General features: G+C 38.4%; 2 protein-coding genes and 1 long non-coding RNA gene across 4 annotated transcripts in view; 1 reads left to right on the top strand and 2 right to left on the bottom strand.

Annotated features, from left to right (window-relative positions):
- The window catches only part of LOC128259861 (protein embryonic gonad), a 32,503-nt gene extending 20,657 nt beyond the window's left edge, over window positions 1–11,846 (top strand). Inside the window, exons 1-3 of one of the 2 annotated variants that reach the window (XM_052992470.1) lie at window positions 2,423–2,822; window positions 8,545–8,622; window positions 10,424–11,846. In XM_052992470.1, the coding sequence (XP_052848430.1) occupies window positions 8,545–8,622; window positions 10,424–11,482 (1,137 nt within the window). In that variant the 5' untranslated portion in view covers window positions 2,423–2,822 and the 3' untranslated portion in view covers window positions 11,483–11,846. Of the gene's footprint in view, window positions 1–2,422; window positions 2,823–8,544; window positions 8,623–10,423 lie in introns of those variants that run through there. The other variant, XM_052992469.1, reaches the window with a different exon arrangement.
- Window positions 5,196–6,108, bottom strand: LOC128259862 (uncharacterized). Its single transcript, XR_008268091.1, has 3 exons — window positions 6,049–6,108; window positions 5,705–5,975; window positions 5,196–5,652 (listed from the first exon to the last, which is right to left on the bottom strand). It is a non-coding gene; the product is annotated as an uncharacterized LOC128259862 (long non-coding RNA).
- On the bottom strand, window positions 7,301–7,620 carry LOC128259800 (uncharacterized). Its single transcript, XM_052992386.1, is given in 2 exon segments — window positions 7,301–7,516; window positions 7,519–7,620. Coding segments are annotated over 2 exon segments (318 nt in total).
- Window positions 11,847–14,580: the final 2,734 nt, after the last annotated feature.

The following is a 14,580-nucleotide window of genomic DNA, read 5'->3' as shown; positions in this document are numbered from 1 at the left end:
GGCGAGATATGCGCCCGTTGCCAAGGCCCAAACTTAATTAAAAATTTGGACTGAGCAGAGGGAAGATGGGAGATTTGCCCACGAGCAGAAGAAATGTTAATATGACGACAAAAATTGCAGCGCAGCAGCTCCAGGAGCCGCATCACCAGTCGCCGGATTATGACGACAACTATGCTGACAGGCAGAGCCGGAGTAAACTACTGCAAGAAACTAGCCAGATTCAGCTGCAGAGGTAGTCCAACTTGGAGTCTCCGTTCCAGTTCATGGCTAAATGCTTTTGGCTGTGATAAATTACACGTCGTTTTAGAGTGTTGCGCTTCCTTGTTACTCCGTCAAGTGGTGTTGACACGGCCGCAGCGAATGCAGAGTATTAAACGATCTCCACCGTGCTAGACTTTTCTCCGTCCAGTGGTGTTATTAAAATGAAATCATCATCATCACCAAGTGACAGAAGCTGAGAGCTTGAGTTGGAGATAGAGATAGAGACAGAGACAAAGACTAGCCAAATGCCCGAGGATCACTTGAGTGGGCACCTGAGTGCACGGAGGCAGTCATCAGATCATGCTTATGACAAGAGAATTCAATTAGACATATGGAAACGCGTTGATTGTTCCACTGGCAATTGCAGCTGGTGGAAATCCAATTTAAACAAGGAAATACGTTTGGTTATGGTTCTGGGCTTTGTAATGTAATGTACGGTGTACGGTGTTAAGTTGGTTAAATAATTTCGATAGTCATAATTAATATTGCTCAGTTCTTAAGGAAAACTTGATTAAAAATAATTTTTATTATATTAACATTAGTAGTAGAAATGTTTGTGACATGGTCTTGAACATTTAATGCTTTCTTTTTGTTAGATACTTTATTTTAAAAAGTCTCTTTCATCTTTATCTCTAACTTTCAGAAAAAGATTCACATTTAAAATCATTCAATAACATACGAGTTATACAAAAGACTCAGGCAACAAACTTGTTTTCACCATTTTCTAGGCAAGCTACAAATTCCCCCGATGTTTTGTTGGTTTCTCCCAATGTTTATTTACACTGATCGCCGGGCATTAAGTGCCCACCTCTTTGCCACATTAGTCGTCCAATACGAGTTCAAATTGATGCACATGCACAATGAAAACAAAGCAGAGCCAGCACTCTCGCAGCCAATACACTCAAATGATAACAGTACCGTGTGTAAAGTCAAATGGGGGTAAAAAAAACAACAACCAACAGCCAACCGCATTGAGACAATATTCAATGAAAACGAACGAAACGTTTTAAGATCGTGCCGGTGCCAACAGCCAACCACAGTTCAGCACCAGCACCAAGAAGAAGCCCAGCGGTAACATTTCAGAGAGCGGAGAGGTTCGAGCCTTAAGCTGAACTGAAAACCGGCAGCGAACATGTTCGAAGGAAAGTCGGTAACAGTGTACACTTAGAGAAAAATTGGAACTCCTTCGGAACAACATTTCACGCCGAAATCATTATCCTTTCAAACATATTTTATGAATGTTAGCATGCCTTTGTCGGAAACGGAATTTGATTTAATTTAATTCTTAGCTTTTACTACTAATTTAATTATACACCTTTACATTACTATTTAACCTTTTTTTATTTAATTTACTTCAATTAGGAAATCTAAATAACGAAAGGATATCGCAGTTTGATTTATCGTTCAAAACGTTTGAATTGATTTGAAAATACAATAGTAATGAATAAGTAGCAGCTCGTATCATTAGGATAATTTTCTTATTGGAAGCTTAAAGCAATTTTTTTGATTTCTAATTTTAACTAGAATTTTGCTTAAGACTATAATTATCAATATTTTGCCATCCTTTTACTTCTAAACATTTTTTTAAATACAAGTTTTAGATGATGTTTTAACATATCTACGCTTATTGTAATTCCCAAAGTCTAATAGACAGACAAAATCTTTAAATTATTTTTTAAGCTAAAAGAAAACTTCCTAGCACACTTGTTTAGATAATTTTTGTTTTTAAGTCATATTGACAAGGTAAAGTTAAATCAAGTTAAGTTGAAAATTTGGTTGGTTTACTGTACAGTTCAGTTAACAGATCATACCAACATAACAGGGCAGCAATGCCGGCAGCATTAAGGTGCGCAGCAGTTGCCGCAGCAGCTGTTCGCCAAACAGGATTTCCTGCGGCAGCGGCGGCCGATTAACAGTTAAGTTCGCCTTGCCCTGCCACTGTTGCAAACGCACACAAACACAATCTTAAGACGCGTGCGCTTTGTTGTCGTTTGGTTGCTGCTGCTGTTGGTGCTGCTGCTGTTGATGTTGCTGCTGCTGTTGGTGCTGCTGCTGTTGGTGCTGCTGCTGTTGGTGTTGCTTGCTGCTGCTGCAGATGTTGCTGCTGGGATGAGATGATCTTTGAGGCCAGGGCCAAACCTGGCAGTCCGAGTCTGTTTGGCGCTCAGAACGACGGCGACGATTTAGTCTCGGATGGACGCTACGCTGCCAAGCACCGTCAGTCAGGCTTACGCTGCTCTCCCGCTCTCGCATCGCAATCGCAATCGCATTATATCCGACTGATCGCGAAGTTCTTCGACATTATGTGCGCCACGTGATTGCTACAATCTCTCGAAAGCCGTCGCTGTATTATCCCCGATCTTTCGGAATTAAGGAGTGGCATGTGAAGAATACATCTGATGTGATCAGTTGATAGTCATGCAGTGAAGCCAGTGTGTGAAGTTAAAAGAAAATACTAAAGATACTTAAAAGTAACATAATAATAAAAAACAAATACAAGATAGTGCATTTTTTTTTAGTTTACTATTTATGAAGTTTTGGAATTTTACATTCTGGAAAAGGTAAGATTATTGCCATTAATATTGATTCAATATATTTGAAATTAGTTTAGTTAAGTTTGAGCTCTAAAAAGTCACATTTGTGCAATGAAATTGTCATGCTAAATTCATAAAATCCACACTGAAATAAATAAATAGTCAAGAAGAAACATTTACATAAATAAAACATATAATTCAATTACAAGCATTTTGCATAATTTGCATAAATTCAATATAACAAAGGCGTTGAGACGACATCAGATGTTGTCAGATTAAATTGTTAAACTAAAAATAGTAATAATGTTTGTAAGTAGATAAAAGTATTGAATACAAAACAAGATATGGACATAAAAAAAAGCTTTCGGTAAATACAAAATTAGTTAAATTTATACTGAACAATTCAAAACTTTGATATAAAAATGTATTATTTAATTAAAAAAACATCGAAAAATTAAAAAAATAAACAAACACAAATATCAAGTGTTCAAAAGAATTATATGTATGCAAAGAAAATTAGAGAGTTTACTTTGTGATCAAGACTCAACCCTAACTCCCAAGAGTTCATACCTACTTAACAATAAGGACGGCCAAGGATAACCAGATAAAGTGTAATAGTGAAGATAAAAGAAGCTCATTGACATGCTCATTAATAATGTTATTGCCTTTTGTGCGATAAGTGTCAAGAAATTACTACAAAGGGGCAGAGAATGGACCAAGTTGAATGATATTCAAACATTTAATTGTCCAACTGCTGTCGGCAATCAAGCAGAAAAGGGCCAGAGGCAGCGATTCGACTGGATCGTGGATCCTCGATCGCGGAGGATGGAGATGGAGATGGAGGACCGAGGATCGCGGAAGCAGACAATTCAAACTAGAGCGTGTGACTGCTGAGTGGATTTGCATACTGCGAATGTCCGTCTCCAGTGGCTGGCAGGGCTAATAATAAAGCATATTACCGGCAATTGTCTGCCGAGTTCGGAGGAGATTCGGGTCGAAGAAGGGTTTGGATTGCAGATTGTGTCAATGCTCCGGGGTTCACCGGGCTGTGTGCTTGATTCTTGTTCTATTTTGTAGCCGCTTCAAAATATTTGAGACAATCGTGGTTTGCTTGTTTGAACACCTTTTCTCCCTCTGTTGCCTTTATCTGATTTGGCATTGTCCATCATTTTGTTTGCTTTTAAGGACACATTTTTTTGGACCCTTGTTTATTATTCTTATTGAGAAAAATCCTACTATTTTTTCCAATTTTTTTAGGTCTGTCAACAGCAACTTGATGAGCTTGTTGAGAATGTAGCTACGACCAACTGATCTGGTTCTTATTGTCTAAGCCGCTCTGAACTTGTCCCCCATCGAGTTCATCTTCAGTTAAACTCGGACTGGCATACAACATTTTGTAGATTTTCAGAGATTAGATCTGAACAATCATCCACTTGGCTTACGATTAAAAAGTATTTTCTGTAGCAGTTTAGGTTTCTAATTAATTGTCTGTTTCAGCTCAATGTGTAACATTAATCTCGACTTAATCGATAAGCTTGTCAGCCAAGATTGTTCCTATGCAGTGATCTGTTCGGTTCGATATACACTCAGAAATGAACAATGGGGACTCTGGTTTTAAATTTGAAAGGAAACGGCACAGGAGAGTCAAATTTTTTGAATTTGCACTACTCTCTGCTATTCATTGTCTTTCCACAATCGAACCAAATAAATGGCAAGATAACATTCACCTTGTGTAGGGGCTCGGCTTGAGGACTTTTAATTAGCTCGTGGCATGGGAATTATGTCCTCCTTCATGACTTCTGTTCAATAAAATAAAGGGGTAACTGAAGATGCGTCCGGCTACTTGGAATAGTGGCCTTGGTCGCTGTCGTGATAATGAGATGCCGCCTCCGGATACAAATCTGCGACTTTATTGCACAAGCGTGCCGTCGAATTGCATTTTCTTTTGGTTTCTCAATAAGGATCGAAATGATTTGGGACTTTTTGTCTATCGCAGGAGATCGGGCGAGATATGCTAAAATCTAGAGTCAGATTGGCAAGCAGAGTAAATTTAATAAACACCTCTAATCTAATCGAGTTAGGATAACCAGTAAAATGTATTGTATGCATATTTATGACTGATCCGGAAGACCAAAATAATTTTCTTAAACCTGAGTCGAAAATGAATATATTTAAAAAGAAATAGGATAAACTTTAACAAAATATTTTGCAGAAAACTTATTTATTGATAGTTTTTGGTTGAGATAAGTTTTATAGAAAATTGTGAAGTCACAAGTATTTAAATTCAATCCCTTGTTGTCAAAGAAAGAATTTTTATTGACAGTCATTAAATCTAAAATTTATTTTGAAAATTTTGCTTACAACTGCCGAAATATCACAAAGTTATTGATCTAAAAGCTCAGATCGACTGGCGATGCTGAAGAGAATATACTTGCCTTGTAGGACTTGCAAACATTTAATTGAATGTGTACAATATAGCCAAGGTTTAATAAATATAATTTTTGGATAACTGCCCCTATCTCAAGGCGAACTTATCTTTAAGACCATTTGATTTATTGACCTCTTTGGTCTACTGTTACTATGCTATTATCATCTTGAACTTTCAAAGCACTGTTTCACGCGTTGTTTATTCTAAAAACTCCCCCATTCAGCTGTATTTATTGGTGGCTGCCTGCAGTCCAGATTATCAGTGCAGTGGCATCATGAGCTTCGGTTCTGGGTCTTTGAAACTCAGAGACTTTTGTCAGCGATGGAAGGTCTCCTCGGGCTGCAGGTCTCTTGATGATTTTCCTGCTTTCTGGAAAAGCGCACCGCTGTGCCGAAAATTGTCACGGATTCGCGGTCGCTGGCTCGCTCGCTGTGAAGGTGCAAATTTAATGTTTGCCAATTTAGCAACGCTCTGCTGTCACCTTTGGTGTCCATTAGCGAGCGTTTATATGCAAAGTGCCGGGCATTGGCAGGCCAGCGTCGGATGTGGCAGCCGGCGGGGATCGGATGGGGCTAACCATTATCACAGAAGCAGCATCACGTTGTGGCTCCACCACCTGCTGGGCGCATTTCGCGGAGCAGCTCCCTGCCACTAGCCGCCCTGGCCGGACAATTTCCAGATACGGACACCTCTGTGGAGCACTTAACCTGGCTTTCATGGGAGGGAGTCAAGGCGCTCTCGTAGCTCCGGTTCTGAAGAGTGAGATCAAGAAATCACACATTTAAAAAAATAATATGCTACGCTGGCAATACAGCAATTCATTACAGCTTTTGAACAGCACATTTCATGCCAAAAAAAATACTTGATTTTGGAAGTTTCGTTGTGGAATCAAAAAATGTACTTACCGAAAAAAAGGCCTTCGAAAAATCTATGAAGAGCGATGAAAATATATTTATAATGACTTATGTCTTGCCATTCAAATAATCACTTTTGTAGTGCCATGCAGTTACTTATTTTTGTGTTTTTAATTGGGTTTATAATAACAAAGGATAAAATAAAAAAATTACCCCTTTCGTGCATTTTTTCCACGCCTATTTAAAAATTAGAAAAAAAGGAGCTTACAAATAACAAAATAATAAGTTTACAATAAAAAAATAAAGATACTTTAGAAAAAAGTAAGCACCCTTTTCTTTATTTAAGCAACTTTATACTAAATTCTTGGAGTACTTTTAGGAGTATCTTCAGAAAAAAGGAAAGAAAGAACATTTGAAGGTATAGTTTGTCTAGCAAATAAACATCAGACAGGATTAAAATATCAGTATAAATTCCATATTAAATAATATATCTATACCGAAGAGTCCATGGCCTAATTTTTAAACTACATAAGTTTTATATTGACACTTTGGTGGTATTAATTTAATACGCATGTTCTTGAAAAATTGTTTATACACAATAGTTTAAAATTAATGTAAAAAAAGTTTAATTTCAATGACATTTTTTTGGATAAATCGCCTCTGTTAGTCATCTTGATCAAGAATATAGTTACTTTGTGGAGTCGAAAAGTGAATTTCTTTAAGCTTTTTACCTGCAAAATACATTTATTTATTGTTACCCTAGAAATTATGGATAATTTTTTTAAAAATGTGTGTAATGTGTAAATTGTAAACAACTCTTATTGCTGAAAATATATATAAAATGAAATGTGCTAAAATATTAAAATATATAACAACCTATAATAATAAAGGAGAAAACAAACGACCAAAAGTTCAACAATGAAAAACACTTACCATATATTTAAACTTATTTAAGCAAACATTAATCGAGTTGAGGAGTTATATCATATTTTCTATAACTGTATTACTAAGTTATAGAAAATAAGATATAAAACATTAATATATGACTTTTTTATTTACTTAAAGCAAATATATACAAAGTATGTTCTTATTCCAAGGTTACATTTTTTGATCTTACAAAATGAACAAGAATTTTTTCCCATACGCCCGTGCTCTAACAAATGTGACAACGAAGACCCCAATGCCATACATTATGAGCACACAAATGTATCTGAGAATTTATTTTATATATCCATGACAAAATAGATCCCTCCCTCAGATTCTTCATGCTCGTTAAATAGTTGACGCAAGATTTTCGTAAATATTTTATTTGTTCCCCGCTGTATAATTATTCGCTTGACCTTAGGCTTTTTGGGCAGGCAAAACAAGTCACTATCAGTATAGTACATGGCATTAGATGTGTGAACGTAAAGTGTGGCTTTGCCCGGGGAAAGGGAAAGAGAGGGATTCTCGACGTGAAAGAGAGGGTAGGATGAGCTGCAGGGTCTTCTGACATTGCCGCGACCGAAACTTTGATGGTGCAAGCCCAAACCGGTCGCTGCATACCTCAATTTCTATCCACGACCTGTAGCGAAATAAAAAAAACGAAATTCCAAAAAAAAAAAGAATAAAAATAAAGAGAAACGCAGTGGGTCATCGGTTATGCATGTTGTTGTTTTTGCCGCTGCAGTTCTTCTTCTTCTGCTTTTTGGCGTGGCTTTCGTGGTTGTTGTTGTTGTTGTTGTTGTTGTTGTTGTTGTTGTTGTTGTTGTTGTTGTTGTTGTTGTTGTTGTTGTTGTTGTGGCCATGGCCTCGTCTTGATCACAGCTGAGCCAAGAGGCAATGTGTTGGCTCGCCAGCAAAAACACAGCGAAGAGGAAAAATAATCTGTGAAAAAAGGCATCATCAATAACAAGGACAATCGTGAAGAGGTCGCCAGAGTTGGATTTTTTCAATTAGGCTTTCAGCAAAATGTTGTAGGCGCATAGCTACGGAAAAGGAGTTCTGAAAGAGGAGCCACAAAAAGAAATATTGCTATAATGATAAAAGTGAAATTCAATTAAATAAATTTTTGAAAGCGCTCAGAAATATCAATTACTAGAGGATACAAGTTTAGTTTTAACATTTACATATTTGCAACTCTTACAGACTAGCGCATTAACTTATAAGTTCCAAACTTGTAGCGTGAGGATGAAATTTTATAATAAAATACAAATACAAACACAAGCCTGCAGAAAATATTCCTTTCAATTTTGTAAAGCAAATAATTATCAAGATAATAAAACCTAGGATATGTATTGGCTTTCACATTTTATTCAATTTATTTATATATGTATGTACTTAGCCCCTACAATTCCAAAGCTCATTCGTCAGTGAAAAATCCATAATAAATATTATAAGCTTTCATCAGACCCTATATACCTCCTAAAAATTTTAAACAATTTAAATAATTTTAATGGAATAATTAAAGACTTCTTTATTTTTGCAGATGAACCAGCTGTGCAAAGTGTGCGGCGAGCCGGCGGCTGGTTTTCATTTCGGGGCATTTACATGTGAGGGCTGCAAGGTGAGTTCTTCTTTAATGCCCATAGAGCAACCCAAATCGATATTTTATAGAATTTAATACCGACAATTGTGAGAAACTCGAGAGATTCAATTTCGCACATTCCGTGGACAAAACGTGCAAAAAGTGATCTCGATTTTGGCTTTTACTTTTACCACAAAGCAAAATCGAAAACAATATTACTGTAATTAAAATTCAATTCGGTAGATTAATCGATTTTTAATTGACTATAAGTAGATACGTGTGCGCAGCGGGCACAATACAAGGCTCACCTTCAAATAGCATGGGAAAAAGTCTGCGAAATTCAGAGCAGTCCGTAGGGCGAGGGGTGAGGGTCCATAAATAGAGCTAGGTAAGCTCCAAGGCGAGCACAATTGTAAACTGCAGTCAATCAAATAAAAATTACATGCATATTAGATGAGTCAGCGCATTCGGAAAACAAAAGTCGCAGACACCCATCAAACACCACTCAAAGTTGAACTTCAAAATCAACTGGGGCAAGCTCTCCAACATGAGTTGGCACGGCTTCAAAACAAAAGGGAACCAGCTGTTATAAAGTAAATGGATCAAAAAGAGTAGAGTTTTTCCTTTCTTAACAACTGATGCTGTCTTACAAGTAGTTGGCCAAATCATAAACGCACACTTTGTAATTGAAGCAAGTTCAATAGGTGGGGCAAGACACTGACAGGTGCAAATAAGCGATAATGAAAATCGTACTGTGCAAAGGTGTTAAGTGGTTTATCTGATACGATTTGCTTCAGTTTCAGACGTAATTGGGTACTTTGTACATTTTTTTGATTAGACTTCGTAAAGGGTGTGAGTACCTCGGACCCAAAAAATTGGGAGGACGCTGATTTTGATTCAAAACTATTGAAGCACGAATACATTTATTTGAGGCTTTGGAAGCATAAATAGTATACAAAGAAAACGCAGTTATAAATTTAAATGCGAGGACCCGACAAACTAGCTAACCCTGAAGCTCCGAAAGCATAAATTAATTCTTAAAAAAATACATGATCAAAAATGTTAAAACCTTAATGTTCCATCTTTAAGAAAAATATTTAAAATTTCTGTTTGGTCGAGCTAAAGCATCCTTATATCATAAATATAAAGTTATGAAAAGAGCTACTTCTAGTAAAGTAATCTATAAGCGGAACTGAAGAAAAATAGAGAAACGTAATTTATTCTATTAGAAAAAATATGTAGCATTTTTTAGCGCCATTTTCTGAATCAGGGAGTCCAACTGCACCTGAAAGTCAAGTCTTGATCTCTGGAGGATTTTGTAGATTTTAATTTGTAAATCACTATATCAACTAATACACTAGCAGGAGCCTTGCTGTCTTTATTTATAGGTTTTGTTTATTTTGGTCATATAGAATATGTGAAATACTGGATATATTTTAATACAAATATTTTTACTTTGAAATAAATATTTTCCGTACTAATTTAAGCCAGGGTGTTTTCTTTAAACCAAGGTGTGTTACACTTTTATTTTTTTTTAGGTATGAAAAAATGTAGACTTAAAACTACAAAAATATTGAAATTACCTTGTTTAGTTAATTTTAAGAACAATTTTGTTTTGTTTAATTTTTGTTATTTAATTTCACTATGCCGGTTTTCACTGGGTGTAAAGTTTTTACCGGTAGCTGGTTTTGTAAGCACAATATTTAGTAAGGTACTACACATTAAGCCCACAGTGGTTTTGAAAATAACCGTTAATTAGTAACATCTTTTTAGTTAGATCACAATCAAAGATATTAAAAATTGTTTATTTTTTAATACATAAATTTCTCTCTCCTTTTAGTCCTTTTTCGGTCGTACCTACAACAACATTGCGGCGATAGCAGGATGCAAGCACAATGGCGACTGCGTGATCAACAAGAAGAACCGCACGGCCTGCAAGGCGTGCCGCCTGCGCAAGTGCCTCCTGGTGGGGATGTCCAAGAGTGGTTCCCGCTACGGTCGCCGGTCCAACTGGTTCAAGATCCACTGCCTGTTGCAGGAGCAGCAGACGACGACGGGCGTCGGAGGCGGTGGCTCGGCAGGAGGTGGGTCTGGTGGCGGAGTGAGCACCGCGAGTCTGGAGCAGCTGGCGCGCCTGCAGCAGGCGAGTAACCAGGCACGCCAAACCTACCAGGACAAGACCAATCCCTGCATTAAGTCGGCCACCGCAACATCGCCCAGGATCGAGGGAGCGGCCGTGGGCACAGGAGTGGGAGGCGCCGCTTCACCCTCGTTTATGCAGGCGGCCAAGTTCCACCACCACCATCACCATCACCACCAGCGGCAGTTGAAGCTCGAGTCTCGCCTCAGCAACACGCCCAGTGACTCCGGAGCATCCTCTGCCGGGGATCCCAATGAAGATGGGGCCACCAGCGTGCTCAGCGGGCAGATCCCCACACCGTCGTCCACCAACGCCAGTGCCCAACCGAAGTTGGATCTGCGGCATCCCAACTTTGCGGCGACTTCGGAGCCGGATGCGGACTTGCAGCGGCAGCGCCACCAGGAACTGCTCGAGATCTTCCGCAGCCACTCGGAGCCGCTGTACAGCTCCTTTGCCCCATTCAGCCACCTGCCACCAGTCCTGCTCGCCGCCGGAGTTCCGCAACTGCCCATTTTCAAGGATCAGTTCAAGGCGGAGCGGCTGTTTCCCACGGCCAGCAGTCCGGAGCTGGAGGAGCCCATCGATCTGTCTTTCAGATCGCGAGCGGATCCCGCCAGTCCGCTGGCCCACACCTCGAATAGCCCCAGTTTAAGTGAGCCTCCCGCCGCGAGTCACTGTTTGGGTGAATCCCCGACCTTCGCGCGAAAGTCCACGCCCCTCGATCTCACCCTGGTGAGGTCACAAACACTAACAGGCTGAGGTCATCTCGTGATTGCCAGAGAATTCGTTCGAGTGCCAAAACAATTTCGAGTACTTTAGGCTTAGGTTGCACAAAGTATTTTGGTTTTGGGGAAAAGTCGATCAGTTTCGAGGGAATGCTTTTGGGAACCCATACATAAACACAAGACTTTTTACAAAAAAAAAAAACAAAATTGTAACTCTAACCAACAACTAGTAACGAAGAACCTTAAAAGCTATTCGACTTTTTACATACAAACCATACTTTAAGATGTAAGAAGAAATTGTAAATGTTGGTGCCAGTGAAATTATGTACAAATATCCATATTAATATGTATTACCTTAGCTCAATGAAAGTAGAAAATTTAAAAATAGGTTTAATTACTATATATATAATATAATAACTAGCGAAATTTACACATGATTGTAATTGGATATGCGATGTAAATTTAATTACATTTTTTATTGTTTTTTAATTTATGTTTAAAAATTTGTAATGATAAATATAAGAATTCTTAATTTAAAGCGTTGTTTTCGTATTGACCTTTTGTTTGTTTTATTATTTATAAATAATTTATTGCACTAGACACTTAAGAAATTATAAAATGTAAAAAAAGAGATGAAATAAAAGTTTGAAAAATTGGAGTACATTAAGTAAATAGTATTTTTAATTTTATAGTATTTTGCTCACATTTTGAATCTTCCAATCTATACATTTAAAATCTCTATATTTTCCCCTCTGGAGGCTGACGTAAAAAGCTTGATTCCATTGACACATGACCAAACTTTTGCCTGACCATCTACAGCAGAAATTTGTTCAGGTTACAAGTACATATCAAGAGTTATATATGTATTTTCGATTCAACTGTCACGGCATCTGTGTTTACGTGTATATCCATCAAGCGGGGACCAGAAAATCCTGGCCAGTCAATGCGTTATTCATTACATAACAGTGCTGGCTGACATATTTCCAAATGCCAGGCTACCTAGATGTTGACTATATAAATGTAATTATGACAGGCCAAGACAGATGACACAAGTTTATATCCGCTCATTGGAGCAGCAAAGACGTAGACGTGAAATACAAGCCAAACCAAAACAAATGACTTAGGCAACGAACGCGAAATGAAGTCGATCAACAAATTGTCTGAGTAAATTTTTATATCTGGCTAAATTGGCTTATTAAGTAAAGTGAGTAAGTTTTCATTTGAAATATTTTATTTAAATATGCTACGCACTAAGGTGACTAATGCACTAAGAAGCTAATGTAGGTACTTGCATTTTTATTACGTTGCTAACTCAAGGTTTTCTTTTGTTGTGTTTGGCATATTGATTATTAACCAGCCAACCTCATATGCATATGCATATGCATATCTGCTGCTGTCTACTCATCTTCGTTGATTTATACACCTTAAACACTTCATTCCACCTTCGCTTGGCCATCACTCACACTCCCAGGTGTGCATATGTATATACGAAGACATAACTCTCTTGATTGGCTGTGAAACGCTCGAATGGCAATTCACACGTCTACTCGATGGGTCTGTGTCTATGTCTGTCGGTGTGTTTGGGGTGTTCGGGAGAGTATCTTTGGGAACACGCCCCCCGAGAGCGGCCAGACAAAGTGAGATACAAAGCTGAATAATTGCACGACACACGCACAATTAGCCGCGCAAACAGAAGCTGCTAAGCACAAATAATGCTCAGAGCGAAGTAAATACAGCGAGGATCGGGGATCGCGGATCGGAATCGGGGAAATCGGGTGAATCGCGTGCTCAATATGCTTTCAAATGCATTTATGCACGGTGATGGGGAATGGGGGGGCGCAGGTTAACAAGTGGCCGCTGGTGTAGATGCTTGTTGCAGATACTCTTGCGATGAGTTTTATTGGTGTCGTCGATAGAGATTTACCGATCGGGGGTAAAGTCCCAGGCAGAAGGGATAAAGATAAAGTTGACTAATACCCCTAAAAGCCACAGACCACCCAACTTATGTAATACAATACATGCTCCAATAATAATCATAACATTTTGTGACGATTTACGACGGCTGAACTTGAAGCATTCAATAAAATGAGAAAAATAAATAAATCTACGGCACAGGGAGAAAATGAAATCAGTTTACAACCCGATACAGACACAGCGGGCGAGCATTTACAAACAATGAAATTCAATGCAATAATTCAAGATTCAATTGAATTTTAAGTACGCCCAGAGCCGAGCTTCCTTTTGTATCCGTAACTAGAAACTGACGATAAGCTAAGGCCAACCGTCTGTCAGTCAGTCAGTCAGTCAGTCCCGCCGACGGCAATCCATCTCATATCTGTCCGTCTGTCTCTGTGGCATTTTGCCTGTGTGTCGCGCACGCGCATAAACTTTTCAGTCCCGAGATTAAACAATCGAAGGCGTCGTCTCGCTGAACCAGTTAGCTTCCTAAGAGGGAATTGGCCCCAAAACTCAGTCATTTTTTGATATAGGTAAAACGTGAACAGTAGGTTAACTGTGGCAGCACTTTTCCAGGCTTACTAGTCAAAAACATAGGTGCAATTATAGGGCTTAAATGTAGGGCTCACAGTAAATTTGTATCCGATATTGTAGAAACTGTCCATCGGAAGATATTTTTGTGTATCCATAAAAAAACTTATGTTAGGAAATAACAAAGACTTGTAAAAAATGCGTCTGCTTATAACTTCGCTCATGCATTATTTACAGCTAAAGCTACTTACATACTTCCATAGGTCGAATTTCTGAAAAACTTAAAAATACGAGCAAGGTTTAATGGATCCTTTAACTCAAAGAAAAGGAACGGCATAGAAGAGTGCTCGATTATTAGATACCCGTTACTCCGGTTATCAATTTTAAAATTTAAAAAAAATATGGCTTAGGAAAACAGTTGTGTCTAATGTGACTCTGCAGGGTGACATGACAGACTTTGCGATTTATGGGCGTTAGAGTAAGAGTTTCGTGGCCCAATTTTAAAATAAACTTGTCGTGCGAAGGCTTATCCGGAGTCTACAATAGCTTTTATAGTTTCCGAAATCTCAGGCAGAAGGACATGCTTAGATCGACTTATAATGTATATAAGTTCTAGGATCGGAAACGCTCCATTCTACCTGTCAC

The sequence above is a fragment of the Drosophila gunungcola genome (genome assembly GCF_025200985.1).
Source record: "Drosophila gunungcola strain Sukarami chromosome 3L unlocalized genomic scaffold, Dgunungcola_SK_2 000009F, whole genome shotgun sequence".
In the NCBI taxonomy this organism is placed as follows: Eukaryota; Metazoa; Arthropoda; class Insecta; order Diptera; family Drosophilidae; genus Drosophila; species Drosophila gunungcola.
This window is presented reverse-complemented; position numbering and strand designations above follow the sequence as displayed.